This window comes from Spinacia oleracea, chromosome 5 (assembly GCF_020520425.1).
Source record: "Spinacia oleracea cultivar Varoflay chromosome 5, BTI_SOV_V1, whole genome shotgun sequence".
Classification (NCBI taxonomy): Eukaryota; Viridiplantae; Streptophyta; class Magnoliopsida; order Caryophyllales; family Amaranthaceae; genus Spinacia; species Spinacia oleracea.
This window is the reverse complement of record NC_079491.1, coordinates 28,443,028-28,460,951: the sequence shown is the minus strand read 5'-3', so window position 1 is coordinate 28,460,951 and position 17,924 is coordinate 28,443,028. Positions and strand designations below refer to the sequence as shown.

General features: G+C 44.9%; 1 protein-coding gene across 1 annotated transcript; it reads right to left on the bottom strand.

Moving 5' to 3' along the window:
* Positions 1-248: 248 nt before the first annotated feature.
* LOC110806152 (uncharacterized) lies at positions 249-5,515 on the bottom strand. The gene is made up of 5 exons (XM_022011784.2): positions 5,128-5,515; positions 2,579-3,512; positions 2,279-2,374; positions 2,050-2,186; positions 249-779 (listed from the first exon to the last, which is right to left on the bottom strand). The coding sequence occupies exons 1-5, from the start codon at positions 5,415-5,417 to the stop codon at positions 593-595; spliced, it is 1,644 nt and encodes a 547-aa protein (XP_021867476.1). The 5' UTR covers positions 5,418-5,515; the 3' UTR covers positions 249-592.
* Positions 5,516-17,924: the final 12,409 nt, after the last annotated feature.

Below are 17,924 nucleotides of genomic sequence, written 5' to 3'. Positions count from 1 at the left end.
TAACCATTTATATTATTCATTTGGTCATTTAATCTCTCGTACTTTTCCATTAGGACATAAATTTTTCTCATTTTCCAATATCAAAATTTTGATAAAAGTGAAAATATTATAAATAAACGTAATTTGCGTTGTTGAAGTTAAAAAAAATAGAGGAATCTCAGTGCTCATTAACTGGTCGTTAAAATGCGTGCAAAATACCCTAAGTAAAAAACAAAAAGAGACAGGGTGAGTATAAACCGAGCAATAACTTCATAAAAGGCAACCACAATGGCTCAATGCATTCAAAGATAGATTATAGTTGGTACAGAGCACTATTGCTGGTAGGGCTATTCAACGTTGAAATTAGAGAAGGAAATCATGCATATAGCAACCAAGCTCGAGGATCAAATTCACAAGTCGGCTTGTTCTTTTTCCATAGACCATAGCTAAAAGTTACATTTATGACATGATTTTACAAGAAAGCTTCCCCCTAATGCATATGTTAAGCTTTGTCATCTTCTCCATATGTACAAAATTATGGAACCGTGCGTGTGAGCGTCCTCCCCCATTTCAGTAAGAAAGACTGAAAATTATGGATAAAAGTTGTTGTTGCTTACTCTCTCTTGTCCTCCTCCAGTTCCTCCCTAACCCCAACAAAAACGTGATCTGTTGTGCTTGAAACTTTTCTCTCTTTCCTTTCGAGCATGTTTCCCATATCAGCGCCAACCTTGACCCCACTACTTGTCAGTGATACGCCCTCTTCATCTAAGTCATCACCTGACTCTTCCAAATAGGCATACCTAAAACCAAACAAACAACAACTTTATTTCATGACGCATTTTCACCTTCCCTGAAAGAGGAACCAGAGTGGCTGATGCAATTCGCAATTATCATAATAACTACATTCCAAAGTAAGCAGGCCAAGAACAAAGTTAAATGATTAAATGAGGACTCATCATGGAATCATAAATAAACATTACTCATATTGCAGCTACAAATCATGCAGAAAATCTAGGCGTCTAGAGACGGGGAAAAGGGTAAAGGAAGGGGGGGTCATTTCCTCATGTTTCTTCTGCCATTCTTTGTACGGATTGTACCCATTTTGTGGGATCAATAGTATCAAGTTCAGAATTGCAATCCCAACAATTTTACTATTCTACCAGATACTTTGACAGTTCCACTAGATTCAGAAACTTTAGCTGATCTGAATTGTTTGCTAAATTTTGAGAAATAGGGTCTCAAGATATATGATTTGATCCAAGTATTAATGTTACCAGAAAACAAAATCAACCAAATCCAAACACATGTTCATCAGGAATGCCAGAATGCCAAGATTCACTGGCAAAGCTATAAGGAAAAAATGTTTGCACTACAATACAGGAAAATACAGATAGCTAGTCTCTCCCTTAATAAAGGAACACAAAGTTTTAAATCTTATAATTGGGATGCAGATCAGAGTGTCAGACCCAAACACCAACCACAAAAGAAGAGGCGGGGGACCGACAATAGAACCTAATTTTAGCTTGAACTTCTATCTGGAGTTAGCAAAGTCTGCATATTACCTACATAACAACTAACTTTGCACCAAATTCTGTCAGTGGTGTACTGAAGTAATGGAAAAGATTAAAAGAAAAGACACAACCTTTTTTCCTATTCCACCACTGAAGAACTCAGGAAACGTATGACAAGTTTGTACATAACAAAGTTGGTAATTATCTGTTCCCTAACAACATTAATTGTTTTTTTTACTAGTATGTATCACCCACCACGTGCATACTTCATTAAGTTCATACTTCATAACTAATCTATTCGTCCGTTTTTAATTGAGCAAACTTCAATTTATCAAGACTTGGGTGTAAATTGTGCATATGGGTTTTAAAAGTGGGTCCATGAGGAGATAGAGAGAGGAGCAAGTGGGAAAACTTACTACTTAAGATATGAGGCAAAATCAAGGGGACACCCCCAAAAAAGGAACACGAGGCAGTCGAAAAGGGACAGAGGGAGTAGTTCTTAAGAGAGGCACCCACTGTGAACAAATCAACAGACTTACACAAAGCAAATGCTACGTACCTTGTAGGATTGTGGGAAGGAGCCCAGAGAATACATATCACAACTAAGAGAGAGTACGCAAGCAAAGCCCAAAAGGCAGGAATGATCCATGCAAACCGCCACAGCTCACCCAAAGGATCCGTTGCATTAAAATACAACTGCAGGAAACGCAGATCATAATAAATAAGGTAAAGGAGAAACATTTATTTCAATTAGTAAGGACAAGAAAGAACAGGTGAGTATAAAGTACCTCATAACCAATCCAAGCAATTGAAAGCACAACAAATATCGCAAGAGCATTTGTAAATTTCCGGTAGAGATCTAACTTAGCCATGCTTCTGCGGATCTGATTACGAGAATTTTTTTTTAAAAAAAAAAAAAAGATGAATAAAAATGAAGTATAAAAAAACATATCTTATTGCCAAGCATACAAGCATCAGTATATTTGTATATAAATTAAAAAAAAAGAACGGAGACATTCGTACAGGGGGGAGCATTTGAAGTTGAAATTAAAAGTTACACAAAAATGGGAAAGCAAAAGAAAATATACCTGCAACTTCTCCAGAGTGTTTGAAAGAGAAGAGAAGATCCACAGAATGAAGCACGTGTCCATAAACACAACAGGCAACACCAGAACTAATTTCGTTTTCCCAATAAAATCATTAATGTTGCCCAAATGTTCATATAGTTCCAGCGCTTCAGATGCTAAAAAGTATACAGCTCCGAAAAGCATAACCTTCGATGAAATAGCCCCTAAAGTTGGTTTAACCACACCATATCCCATGGAGACAACCAGGAGGAGAAGGCGGGAGAGTGTCTTTTTAACGGCGGTAAAGGTTACTGCCCACATAGTGACCCCCATTGGTCTAACACCTGTGGCATTCAGATTTGAATAGTCAAAATACCATAATGCCATTTCAAGCATACCAAGGGCAATCACTGCTGTAATGTGATAGTGCAGCTGTATTATATCTTTCCAGAACTGAACAAACCGCAGTAACCAACCTAGTCCCAGCAAGAGGTATGCTAAAGACATGAAACCATAAAATTTCATCAAAGGAGTCATTTTTCCAGGCAAATAACCGTCCGGATTTTTCCATAACGTTCTTCCATTTATTGTTGTACCCTTCAATGTCGGATCACAGTACATAAAGTACAGATAATACATTCCCGTGCTGTTAATGTCAACAGACTGGAGATGCATCAAGGCCTTGTCATTCTTTCCTTCAAAGAAGATCTTGATCCGTTTAGGCCATTCAGGCTTTTCCGGATTGGGCTGCATTATAACCTCACCTATCTTGCAATGCCCCTCATTCGCGAGGGTTTGGTTGCAACAAATTGCATCGGTTTTAAGGTATGTTCCACCGATCCTTTCTCGGTCTTTCACCTCAACTATGATAGCTTCCACTGTACTAGTATACTGCTGCCATTCGTTCTGCTTCTCTGCAGACTCCTTTGTTCTCGTAAAAGTGATGGATTCAAATCTGGAATGTTAACAACCCATAATACCAACCAAGTGTTAGTAAATTCAATGCCGAACAAACAAGCCTGTAGCAACAAGCCATAAAATGTTACCAAAAATGCAAAACATTAGTGGATTAATCAAGGCTTCAACTCCACAACACCAATTTCTAATTATGGTACTATGGTGTATAGTGTATACAGAGTATTAGAAAGCTCCCCCTGTCACTATTACAGAGTAGCAGGAACATTTCTATTCTAGAATAATATGGGTTATATCATTATCTACAATTAGTAAGTTAAACTTTTAAGTATTTCATACATGCTTTATCTAATTATATGATGCTTGACTAAGAACTCCAAGACAACTTTTTGTGGACTGTGATATGTGAAAATTCAAAATTCCTTAATAGTAACACACTTACACACCTGATCAAATATGACCTATTCTTATATAGAGGCCGAGTGTCACGGTCCGAATGTTTTGACACCAGATCCGTGCGGCGCCCTCTTGCCTATTGGCGGCAAGGAGGCAAGCCTTGTGCGGAATGAGTGTCTTGTGACTCGTAGGGGCACGAGTAAGCGTCTAATCTGAAAGGGCACTCTTGCCTATTGGCGACAAGAGCGAGGGTCGAGGGTCGAACGGGGCGCTTGTGTGCGCACAGAAAGCACAAGCGGGACCGTCGACGAGAGTGTATCCGTTTGCGAGGGACTTTGATGGGTCTTGGAAAGCTTAAAGCATGCGACAGCATAATATCTATAAAAGCTAGCAACAACACATGAATTAAGCAAAGGCAACTTCTGATGAGAGGTATTGGTTCATACCCCTCATAGAGGTTTATTTTGAATTAGCTAAAACTTGCTAGTGAACACTGAAATTACAGTAACATAATAATTCTCCCTAAAGCCTAGAAAATTATTAGAAAGATCCTAGAAAGCAATAGAAAGGAGAAATACAAGTAAAGGAAGGTTGGATTCTAACACCGAGGCAGTCCCCTCAAAGAAAGAAAAAAAAAAGAAATAGTGGTCGAGGCAATATCAATTAACTAAGAAATAGACACGATTAGGTGGATGAAACTAGCTTAGTTGGTAAAGCCTCCGGGTGGTATCCATGGGATCAATCCTGTCTACATCAATCCCCTTCTTGGCTTCCTACACACCAACAACCAAAGTTATAGTCCTCAATCTTTTCTCTCCTCATATTCAATCCAAATAACAAATCCCATATTTCAAATAAGATGATCATCTCCTCTCTCCAATAAACGGAGGTAAATAACTACACATAATTCTGTTCCTAACCCGAATTGGGTAAGGCACCAATCACCATTGCAGAAATAATCTCACCCGATATTCCTATCGGACAAAAAGTTTCTAATTATTTCGTGCAACGTCTATTACACAAACAACAACCATGCCTAAACTAGCTCAAAACAAATGGGTGACTGATGACCTCCATAAACGGAGCCTCCGACAACATTTTAACCCATTCAAGCTCAACCAATCAACTAATCTCCAATTAAAATCTAGAAATTTACAAAAAGAAAACTTCAATTGATTAATTACACTATCAATTGAACAATTTATGATAGTAAAGACGATGATCAAATAACCAATTGGGGAAAAAGTAATGAAAAATACCTGATAAAAGACCTTCCTTTGGAACTTTTTTCGGATGATGAAGAGTGATCGGAGAGCATAGAAGCATAGAGACCTTCACTTCCGCCATGGAAGAAGAATGCATTAGACTGAGGAATGAATTTTTCATTTCTGTAATCGTGAATTGAACCTTCTATTTGCTCGATTGCATTGAAGATGATGATGACGACGATGAATGTAAGTTTTGATAAAAACCCTAATTTTGATATCGCTAGAAATTCTCTCTCCTCCATTGTTGTTGTTGTTGTTGTTGGAAAAAGGGGTGAACACATTGAACAGTGACAAAGAAATGTAACAACACGAGGTCATAAACGACAACCAACGACGTGGCACTCTCAAGTCTCAAGTACTTTTAAACATTTATTTTACGGACTGGAGTAGCGTTTTTGGTTACTGTACTTTATACGGATTACTTCGTACTCTGTAATAAATTGTAGAATTACTTCCAATAGATCCAAATAAGTGAAAATTAGACTCTTATCTAAAATAAAAAGATGAATAATCCGAATGAGACACTTTAATTTTAACTTGGCAAGCACTGTGATCATATTAAAGGATGTTAAAATGCTTAAATTGTAACTATGATGTCTATGAATCTGTGATGGACTCTAGAAACACATTAAAATATTTAAATTGTTTTTAATTATGTCATTTTTACACATGTTTACTTTTCACTGAGATACAATAAGTTTATACAAGGTTTAATAAAATCCAGTAACTACAGGAATAACAATACTTCGTATAAGACAATAAGAAGGATGCTAATAGCTTTAAATAAGAAAAAATTTACGCTAATAAGATAAGATAAGTGAAATTCAGGTGAAAAAAACACTACCTCCTTGATGCGGGTTTGAGTCTCAACTTGGTTCTTCTAGGCGACCTCTACGGGTAGTCCAAAAACTACAACTATTAGAGAACGGAAGAAGTATAATATTTCTCACGTCAAAGGGGCTTGTAAGTTGTAAATATCGACCATCTAATTGCATTGCACGATAGGATACCGAGAGTAGTTAGGAGTACAAGGTTGATTCATTTTTACAAAGCCTAAAGATATCATGTAGTTGCAAGATATGATATCAATCATAGTTCGAGGTATGTATGTGTTGTTGGAAGCTCTTGTTGGGAAATGCAACAGAAACGAGTGTAAAATGAGAAGAGTTTTTTTTGTCCCACGTTGAAAAAACTTTTCATATTCTCCTTGTTTATATATTGGGGTATGGGTATAACTTTTGTTTGAGAAAGTGTTAGGGTGGTATGGGTGGACACATAACACGCTCGTCGCCCTGGTCGGGCCTCAAGAATGTGATTCTTTTCTTTTTGATACCGGACTGTTTTGGTTAAAATATTATTACGGGAATATGTATTGTTTACGTAACCTTTGGTTTAATTAGCCTTAATAACGGCCATTACAGCTTCTCTATGTTTCTGCCCTTTTTTATTGTTGTCATTCCCGGAGATTGCTCCTGCTCATTCCTTCATTACACATAATCAAACACTGAAGCATTTTACATAAATTTTCTTCTTCTCAAAACACATTGCTTTCTTTCTCTCAAGTAGCTCTCGGTTTTGGGCAAGTGTTCCGACTCCATCTGGCTTTATATGTGCACACAAATTCGGAGGCACGCTAATCCTGGAGGGCGACTGCTTTTTGTTTTCTTGCACCGGGAGGTAGTGCAGAATCGTCTTTTAGGACAATGGGTGTCCACTATACAACAATTGTTTCTTCAATTCGTTCATCAATCAGATAATTAGTTTGTTCTAATTTTTGTGTAACAATATAAAACACGATTATTTTGGATTCGAATTCGAAATTCCTGACATGCCGAAATTAGAACCTCTTGATGCAAGAAGTATAAACGTTGGACTGTTAGGATACAATTTTATTTGGAACAAGTTGATGTTGCTTATATGATTGGTGATGTTGTGAAACCTATTGATGAATCTGAATTGCATGATTTTGAGTTGAAATTTGCTAAGGATGATATGACATGTAAGGGCATGCTGCTACATCACATGTCGAATGTTTCGCTTGATATCTGTTTGGGCTCCCAATTGGAAACCAATTGGGCCTCTAAGTCCAAAGCCCAAAGGCTCTATACAGCAACATCAACCCACGACCAATTCCTTTGGCTTGTCAGCCACCCTAGAGGCCCAAGGCCCAAATAGTAATAAATGACCTATGGGCACATTTACTACTCAAACACTATAAATAAGCCGCCAAAGCACACACCCCAAGGTACGTCCATTTCACGCCTTAAGACTACTCTTCTAGAGAACTTCTCTCTCTAGAATCCGAGCATTGTTCTTACTTAGGCATCGGAGGGGCTTTCCTCGGAAACACCCCCGAGGCTAGTAACTTGTTTATTGTGCAGGTTGATTTGGACACGACACATTTGAGCTAGCAAGACCTTCAACACACACAAAAGGGCCTTCATTCGAAGCGCATTGTTTCATCCACTTCAACACCGGAACAATTTGGCGCCGTCTGTGGGGAAGAACACTTGAAAGCTCCGAAAAACACTTCACTTTTCACGAAAAAAATGGAAATTCCCAACAATGACAACCAGGTGGGAGATGTCCTTGTCCAAACGGATTCGGAATCCGATGGAGGGGAACAGCTGCACTCAGTGGCGAGATCGCAGCCAACAAGGGCCACCGCCACAACCAGTAGACCACTCCCTTCTCGAGAAGAGCTCGCTGCGGCCATGACCATCATGCAGAACTTCCTCTTCAACGAGATGAACAAGCCCAGGCAGCAGCACGGCGAGAGGCGAGGAGAGCTAGGCGACAGGTCTTGCTGAACATGCCCTCGACTGATGAGGACAATGTGAGGCCCAAGCAAGATCTCTCCACAATGTCAGGAACACACCTGATGACAATGTGGAGAGAGAGCACGTGGGACACGCAGCAGAGAGCTGCACAACAGCCAGAGTGGTTCGCAACGCCGTCTCCAACACCGCAAGCTCTCCAAAGCGGGGCAAGTGATCGCACTCGGATCCGAAGCTCGGTCCATAGCAGACTGCGACCTTCAGTTCATGATAGGATGGGTAGCCCCTGTGGGTCCAGTAGGCAACCCGAAGGCAGTGGCCAGTCGAGAAGGAGAAGGAGAAGTGACCGAACTCCTAGCCCCCTACACGCCCCCGAGCAATCCCTTAGAGGGAACTCGAAGAGCGAAGGTATCAGGGCGAGGCTAGGAAATAGGATCATGACTCCAGCATCTTCCCCATTCTCGGATGACATTGTCATGGAGACGATCCCCAAAGTGAGGCTGCCAGCACACTTGACGTACAGCGGGATTACGGATCCGAGGGATCACGTCATCTCCTATGAACAACAGATGTTTCTAAGTCCCTACTCCGAAGCCTGCTGGTGCAAATACTTCCCAACCACGCTGACAGGAGTTGCGGGAGAATGGTTCAGATCGTTGTCGAAGGGATCGATCAAAAGTTGGAAGAAGCTGAAGAAGAGGTTCTGTGTGCAGTTCGTAAGTAACAATCGCCCAGAACGAACCACTGCCGAGCTAACTTCCATACAGCAAGAAAGGGACGAGAGCCTGCGAGACTTCATGGCCAGATTCATGAAAGAATCCACCAACATTCCCAACCTGCAGCCAGACGTGGCAATCTTCGCCTTGAAGCACGCGCTACGGGAGGGAAAATTCCGAGATAAACTGACGATGAAAAACCCCTCCAAGATAGCGGACGTGCTCCAAATGGCAAATGCGTTCATCAGAACAGAAGAGTTTAACAAGGCCGCAGCAAGGCTGAGAGGATCCTCGGATCCGAAAGACAACAAAGCAAATCAGAGTAAGCCCGAGGGCATCTCGAGAAAGGGGAAAGAGAAGGTGGGTGCGAGAGAGGCGAGCCCAAATAAGGATGGGAAAAAGGGTGAATTCCAACCCAAATACAACAACTACACTCCACTCGCCATACCCCGAAGAGAAATTTTCAATCTCCACAAAGATGATGAAAAGTGGAAGCTACCAGACAAGCTCAGATCCAACCCCCTCCGTAGGAACAAGAACAGGTGGTGTGAGTTCCACGATGACTTCGGCCATACCACTGAGGAATGCAACTCGCTGAAGGACAACATCGAGGACCTCATCCGCCGAGGCTACCTAAAGCAATACTTGCTCGACCTAGAACGGAGAGGGAAGAAAAAGAGAAAGCAACATCTGGAAAGCTACAAGAGCAAGCCCAGAGAAGAGTCCATGAGACCGAGGGGCAAAAGACGAAACCAATCCTCGTGGTGTTCGGAGGACAAAGATCCGGCCACGCCAGCAAGAAACACTTAAGAGCTCTCTCCCACCGAGTCAACTTCAGCAATGTTGGGGAGAACCAGCCTACCCCCCCCGAACATGACCTTCACTGCTGATGACTGCCTCGGGACCCAGTACAAACATGACGACCCGTTGGTGATCGAAATGGATCTCAACAACCACAATGTCCACAGAGTACTAGTCGATGGAGGAAGCGCCGTCAATATCATCTTCAGGAACTGTTTCGAACAGCTCATCCTCGAAGAGGGAGAAGAGTCACTGACCAAGGTCAGCTACCCATTGATTGGATTCAACGGATCCGCAGTTATTCCCCGAGGAAAGATCACCCTACCCGTCACAATGGCCAAGGCCTGGTGGCAAGAAACGTCCGAGAAGAATTCCTGGTGATGGACTGCGACTCAGTGTATAACGTCATCATGGGACGAACCATGATCCACAAAATACAAGCAGTCCCATCCACATACCATCAGGTGATGATGTACGTCTCGGATGCAGGCTTCGCCGAGCGGATAAAAGGTGACCAAGAGGTGGCAAGATCAACCTGTCACACGGCCATCCGAAAGCCAAAGCTAGGAGACATTCCTGAGGACGAAGATGAGAAGAGCCCTCCCCCAGGTGGAGAAAAAGATGCCAAGAGGAGAAAGGTAGAGCCGAGCAGTCTGGTAAAGCCCGCGGAGGTTGATGCTCGACCAGAGACCCTTTCCCCCGAACCAGACAAAGAAATGGAAGACATTCCCCTAGAGGATGATTCAGACAGAAGTGTCCGAATAGGCAGAGGCCTAGGCTCGGGACTTCGAATAGAGTTGATCCAGTTGCTTAGGGATCACAAAGACATCTTCGCGTGGTCGGCAGCTGACATGCCAGGGATACATCCGAAGATGATCTGTCACAAGCTGGATGTCAGTTTCGAAGCTCGGCCAATCAAACAGAAGAAAAGAAACTACTCCTCGGAGAAAAACAAAGCTATCGCCGAAGAGGTGAAGAAACTACAAGAGGCAGGCTTCATCGAGCCATGCAGGTATCCCAAGTGGTTGGCCAACGTGGTCATGGTCAAAAAAGCGAATGGCTCATAGCGCATGTGCGTCGATTTCACTGATCTAAACCGAGCCTGCCCAAAAGATTGCTATCCCCTCCCGAGGATAGATCAGCTAGTGGACTCAACCAGTGGCCATGCATTGCTGAGCTTCATGGACGCCTTTTCAAGTTACCACCAAATGTTCATGCACCCTGACGATAGAGCGAAGACCGCCTTCATCACAAGCGCGGGAGTGTTCAACTACAGAATGATGCCCTTCGGATTGAAAAACGCCGGAGCCACCTACCAAAGACTAGTTGATCGCGTCTTCGCCGATCAAAAGGGAAGGAACGTCGAGGTTTATGTGGACGATTCCAAAGTAAAAAGCGTGAAAGAAGAGGATCACATCAAAGATTTGGCTGAGACCTTCGCCAACCTGAGGAAATACAACATGAAATTGAACCCGAAGAAATGTGTCTTCGGGGTAAAGTCAGGGAAATTCCTCGGATTCATGGTGAGCGAAAGGGGAATAGACGCGAACCCGGACAAGGTCCAGGCTGCGCTAGATTTGCCCGAGCCGAAGACAAAGAGAGACGTGCAAAGGCTAACAGGCAGGCTAGCCGCACTGTCGAGATTCATATCGAAAGCTTCGGATAAAGGGGCACCCTTCTTCAAAGCTCTCAAACCTAAGACCCTCCCAGGAGGAGAAGCAGAACCCATCAAAAAGAAAGGCGTCCCGAGGAAAGTGGACCCCGAGTTGACATGGGAACAAGAGCAAAGAGACGCATTCCAGCAACTCAGGGCTCACTTAGCTCAACTGCCGACGCTAGCCAGGCCAAAGGAAGGGGAAACTCTGTACTTGTACGTCGCAGTCAGCCCCGGAACCGTAAGCGCAGTGCTCCTCCGAGAGGAGGAAAAGAAGCAACAGCCAATCTATTTTACCAGCCGAACCTTGACAGACGCCGAAACTCGGTACCCGCTCATTGAGAAAGTAGCATACGCGGTGGTGGTAGCAGCTCGGAAACTGAGACCTTATTTCTATTCCCATCAAATAGTGGTGCTAACCGACCAACCACTGGAGAAAGTGCTAGACAAAATAGAGAGATCGGGAAGATTGGCTACATGGGCTTTCGAGCTATCTGAGTTCGGGATCAAGTATCAGCCAAGGACGGCCATCAAAGCGCAAGCGCTCGCAGACTTCTTGGCCGAATGCTCATATCAGGAAATGCTAGATGACACCAAAAAGATATGGGAAGTCTACACTGACGGATCTTCCACTGTGAACGGCTCGGAAGCCGGAGTAGTACTGATACCCCCAGTGGGAAAGAGCATAGAGTACGCCCTAAAGTTCGATTTCAAAGCAACCAACAATGAGGCCGAATATGAGGCCGCAATCGCTGGAATAGAGCTATGCTTATCTCTGGAAGCCGAACATGTTTGTCTCAAGACTGATTCTCAGCTCGTAGCCAACCAGATCCGAGGGAAGTATGAGACCAAATGGCCAAGCATGACAGCTTACCTAGCAAAAATCAAATCCTTAACGTCAAAGTTGAGATCCTTCGAAGTCATACTCATTCCCCGAGGTCAGAACGCACAAGCAGATGCACTATCCAAACTTGCAAGCTCAACGCTCACCGACCTAAACAGGTCAGCCCATGTGGAAGTACACCAAGAAAGAAGCATTGACATGCCACCCCCCATAATGTGCAATGTGCGTCCAGAGCCGAGCTGGATGGACGCAGTCATCGCGTACAAAGAGAGGGGATAACTTCCCGAAGACAAGCTGCAAGCAAGGAAGCTGAAAAGGTTCAACCAGTGGTTCATCATTGACGCCAACGGAGAGCTCATGAGGAAGTCATTCTCAGCCCCACTGCTGAAGTGTGTAGGCCCAACCGATGCCGATTATATCCTAAGGGAAATCCACCTCGGCATATGTGGAAATCACATCGGAGGCAGGGCACTGGCACACAAGGCACTAAGGGCCGGATTCTGGTGGCCCACCATGGTCTCCGAAGCAAAGGCGCTGACAAGGAAATGTGAGAAATGGCAAAAGTTCGCACCTACAATCCACCAGCCAGCCCAAACCCTGCAAGCAACACTCTACCCCTTACCATTTGCACAATGGGGTTTGGATATCATCGGTCCATTCCCTTCGGCTGTGAATCAGAAAAAGTGGCTGATTGTAGGGGTCGACTACTTCAGTAAGTGGATTGAGGCCGAGGCAGTCTCATCCATCACGGAGCAACAGGTCCGCAAGTTCATTTGGCAAAATATCATCACAAGGTTCGGAATACCGAGGCTAATGGTCTTTGACCACGGGAAAAAATTCGACAACACACCACTGCAAAGATGGTGTGAACAGTTCGGTATCCGCCTCGCCTACTCAGCAGTGTGCCATCCTCAGAGCAACGGCCAAGCCGAAGCCGCAAACAAACTCATCCTCAATGCACTCAAGAAGAGAGTCGAAGACGAAAAGAGCAAATGGCTAGAGGAGCTCCCTGGGACACTCTGGTCCCTTCGGACCACCGAGAAAGAGGCCACAGGACAAACACCCTTCCACTTGGTTTACGATTCCGAAGCTGTCATCCCTGTAGAGATCAGAACAGAAAGCCTAAGGGTCCAAGCATACAACAAGTATGATGGAATCCATGGGCAAAGCAACAATCAACTTCTGTCCGAATCCTTGGATCTACTAGATGAGGCTCGGGACGAAGCCAGGACTCTCAACGCAGCCTACCAGCGAAGAGTCAGCAAGCACTACAATCGAAGAGTCAACGCCAGACCTCTAAAGGTCGGTGACCTAGTGCTCAGAAATGCTGCTGCAGTTCAGAAGGGAAAGATCCACGGGAAACTCTCGGCAACATGGGAAGGACCATACATCATCCACTCTAAAAAGAGGACTGGCACCTTTATGCTTAAACAGTTAGATGGAACAATCTTGAAGAACCATTGGAATGCCGATGTTCTCAAGAAATATTTTGTATGATCTCACCCCTCCTTTTGTACCCCAAGTAAGTCGTTTAATGAGAAGAGGAAAGCCACTGGCACCATGTGTTTCATTAAACATATCCCTATGTCTTTTTATTTTCTATCACTATGTTTTTATACGAATACATGCAACTTCGGATCTGATCAATCCGAAGCTAAAATCAACCCGAAGTAGCCATTTCTAGGGGTCAAAAGGCCCAAGAAATAGCTAATTTGAAACAGCCCGCAAGGTACCGTCCAGAATCCTCGGATTCGCGGTACCCAGGGACATTCCGTTCGCAAAAAAGTCTCGAACAGTTATAAAGAGTTCGGCTCAGATCCACAGATCCCCGAAACTCATAACTAAATCAGACTTGCGATTTCTTGCCCAGGTTTCCGAACCACAAGAAGTCGGAAGAACAGAAGTAGACATCAAAAGAGCTCAAAAGCAGACTCAACAGATCCACGGATGTGAAGAGCTCAGAAGCAGACTCTAAACATGTCTACAAACATTAAAAGAGCTCAAAAGCAGACTCCACAGATCCGCGGATCTGAAGAGCTCAGAAGTAGACTCTAAACATGTCTACAAACATTAAAAGAGCTCAAAAGCAGACTCAACAGATCCACGGATCTGGAGAGCTCAAAAGCAGACTCTGAACACGTCTACATACATTAAAAGAGCTCAAAAGCAGACTCAACAGATCCACGGATCTGAAGAGCTCAGAAGCAGACTCTGAACACGTCTACATACGTTAAAAAGCTCAAAAGCACTCTTAAAACAGATCCACGGATCTGAAGAGCTCAGAGGCAGACTTTAAATACGTCAACAGGTGTTAAAAAGCTCAGAGTAGCCTCCTAACAACCCCTCGAATCTGAGGAGCTCGGAAATGAAACTCCAAGGTAATCAAAGACAAGTCTAAAGCTATCAAATCCACCCGCAGAGCCTAAGCAAAGCTCGAAACGAGTCTTAGAAAATCTACGGATTGGGAGAGCTCGCAAACAAGGAAACAACTTAGCAAAATGGTGGATTCAAAAGCAAAAAACAGATGCTTCGGTAAAATACGAAACAACAAAGTCATTTTTTATTCAATATTTGGGGGGGACAAGTACAATCATACCAACTAAAGCTCGGCACAGCCCGAGGAGCCCTCAAAAATTGAAAACAAAATGACCTAAGAGCTAAAATCGGCAGCTACCAACAGACAAAATGTCGGCGTACCGAAGTACTAGGAAAGCAAAAAAAGAAATTATTAAAGTACAACGCAGAATCGAGGCAAAAGGGGAGAGTGTTAAGCACAAGTTCGGAGACCTTCAACTGGAGCCAACCGACTCTAAAGAAGACGGCTGCCCGAGTTCCTAAGGGACTTCACCAGCAGGCCCCTGAGGAGTAGCTTGGGAAGCACCACCAGCAGTGGTGTCACCTTCCGAAGCAACCTTCCGAGCTTGCGCCTCCTTAGCAGCTGCCTCCTGAGCTTTGGCAGCGTCATCCCTGTCAGCTTGGCACTCCACCTGGTTGTCCTCGGCTGCGAGCCATCTGGGCACATTCTCTGCCCACTTAAAATCAGGCATGTTCTTGGCGAACATCCTGCGGCAGTCGAGGATCCCCTCCCAGTACATGTCTTGACACTGCTCGACAGTGTACATATTGGAGCCCCTCTGCTCAAGGTCACGAACCTGCTCCTTCAGACGCCTGATGTCATCCTCGAGAACAGGAACTCGGTCGACAGAGGCCTGAAGCTTCGTGTTACTCTCCCGAAGACCGACAATCGTGGTATCTTTACCTTGGAGCTTGCTCTCCAGGTCAGCCTTCTCAGCAGCATGCTTCTTCGACTCGGCCTTGTACCTCTCAGCGTCCTCCTCTACTTGGAAAGCGAGAATGCCAACCTCCTTTCCAATCTCCATCAGGGCATTCCCCCCTTCCTTGGTGAATTCGGCAACCTCCTCCCTTGCCTTCGCAAGTTTGGAGACGACCAAACTGAACTTTTGGTCAAGGTTGGGAATGTCCCGAGCATAGAGTGCCTCGAACCTTTGGAGCCTTCTCTCATCATGAGATTGTCATACAGCAGATAAAGAGCTCCAATAGGCGACCTAAAAAGAGGAAACGAACTTAGCTGATGACAAAAAAAAAAGAGGGAAAAGCAATAAGCAAAAATAAGCAAAGTATAAATCACCTCGTTGAGATGGTACTGAGCCATCTTGGTGGGATGGTTCGACACTTCCCCGGGAATGCGAAACTGTGGAACCCCGCGCAGCAAGTTCTCATGGGCCGCCTCGGGGCCAATCATGGAGGTCACATGGGCAACAGGATCTTCACCCAAGACAGCAGGGCGAGCGTAGCGGGCCATAGTCTCCCGAACCTCCAAAGGAATCCTTTTTAAAGGAACTTCGGAGCACAGATCGCCATGAACCAACCCCTCCAAAACAGAGGTAGAGGTGGAGCCCAAGGTCTCATGGCGCCGCTTCGTACCACGCCCCTCCGAAGCACCCCCTTCAGAAAAAACCAGAGCTGAAGAATGTTCAGCACCCTCCGCCGCCGAAGGGACATCCTCAGCCGCATCTGAGGCGGTGAGATCCATGAGCACCCTTGGAGGAGTCTTCGGATCCTCCTCCAAACCTACTGCATCAGCCTCCTGAGAAGCATGCACCTCGGCGGAAGCAGTCGGAATATCTTCCTTCTCCCTCTCCACTTCAAGGGTGATGTCCTCAACGATCACCCCCAAAGGCTTCAGCGGCGAAGGAATGGTAGCTTCCTCGGCCAAAGGTTGGTCCACCTGTTCATTTGGCACCAACACAGCAACGCTCTTCAACTTCTGGCCCGGAACAGGGATGAAGCGACGCAAGTTCTCAGGAAGAACCATCTCCTTCTCTTGCCGAGCAAGATATCGCTCTCCTGCTTCAGCGAGACTGGGATCCGAGGCAACAACCTGTTGAATCCTCTCCTTAGTCAAAAAAGTTCGCTGGCTCAGAAATTCGAGAACCTCGGGGCCGGAGGTTACCTTAGAGAAGTTCGAAGACTTCTTCTTCTTCCTCCTTGGAGACTTCTCCTTAGCAGCCGACTTCCCCTTTCGAGAAGCTTCGTCCTCCGAAGACTTCCGCTTTTTCAACCTCTGCGACGCCTGGAGAACACAGGAAAGTAAGAACGCAAGAAAACCCGCAGAAGAACGAAAAACGAGAAGTGGACACTCACCTCGGGAACAGCGAAGGAAGGAGGAGACGAAGCAGATGAGACAACTGGGGCAGCAACTGTCGTTTCGGGACCCTATACGAAGATAAAACGAGATAAGCCCCCACATCGGAAAAAAGGCGGAGTACCACACAAACAAACAACAAGAAATTTACCGGATCAGAAGTAGTTACCAGTTCAGGGAGAACAGTCAGTCTCGGAACCGCTTCACCAGGACGATCAGCAGACCAAGGATCGGCTCGAACGTCGTCGATATGGGCCAAGGCGTGATCCGAAAATCGGGCGTTCTCTAACCTCGGTTGCCGAGGGTTGCTAGCCTTGAAATCGTAAGGAGGGCAGTTAGAAAGAATCTCCCCACCTTCCAACTTGTATCCCAACACCTCGGGATCAAGAGCGGCCTCACCAAATGCTGCACAAAGAAAAGGAAAAAGGTCGGTCACAAACAAGCCAAGAGAGAGGCGAACACCTCCACCGAAGCACGATCTCAGCACGAGAATTCTCACCCCTATCGTTGAAGGAAATAATGCCCTTGGTCCAAGTATGCATTCTATGTTAAGTCTAATAAATGCGGTTCAGTATTAATTAACAAGTTAATAATTCAGTGAGATCAAGTGAGCTGAATGCCTAGCTAGAGGCCGCTTCAGTTCAAGTGGAATTAATGATATTAATCCACAGCTTACTCTTGACTGAACCCGTAGGGTCACACAAATAGTACGTAAACGGATCAAGTATTTAATGGCATTAAATACTCCATCTATGAATATTCGGAACCGACGGATCTTGGTTTCAGTGGGAGCTAAGATCGTCACAGGCAAGAAATGAATACTCCGGAAACGATGATATTGCCGGAAACGGAAATATGGATCGTATCGGAAATATAAATATTATCCAAGTCGTAGATGTTGCCGGAAACGGAAACATGGTACGTATCGGAAAATATTATCGGAAATGGAAATATTGCCAGAATCGGAAATATTGCCGGAAACGGAAATATTGTCAGAATCGGAAATATTACCGGAATCGGAAAATAATTCCGGAAACGGAAATATTAAATATTTGTTCGAAACGGAAATTAATTCCGGAATCGGAAATATTAAATATTGTTCGTATCGGAAATGAATTCCGGAATCGGAAAATTTAATAGGAAGCGCATCGTACGAATAAGCATCGGACGAGGCCTGCCGGACGAGGCCCAGCACGAAGCCAGGCCATCGCCTAGCAAGCCAAGCGCGCCGCACAAACAGCCACGCCAGGCCCAGCGCAAGGCCAGGCCCAGCAGGCTGCGCAGCGCGCACAGCGCGCACAGCACGCGCAGCGCGCAGCGCGCGCGGTCG

Bases quoted from the DNA above. Each gene is read 5' to 3' on its own strand.
- LOC110806152 (XM_022011784.2), bottom strand. From the start codon at position 5,417: ATGTGTTCACCCCTTTTTCCAACAACAACAACAACAACAATGGAGGAG. The intron at 2,187-2,278 runs GTACTTTATACT...CGTTTCCTGCAG, and splicing joins TTGCTTGGATTGGTTATGAG to TTGTATTTTAATGCAACGGA. The intron at 780-2,049 runs GTACGTAGCATT...GTTTGGTTTTAG, and splicing joins CCTTCCCACAATCCTACAAG to GTATGCCTATTTGGAAGAGT.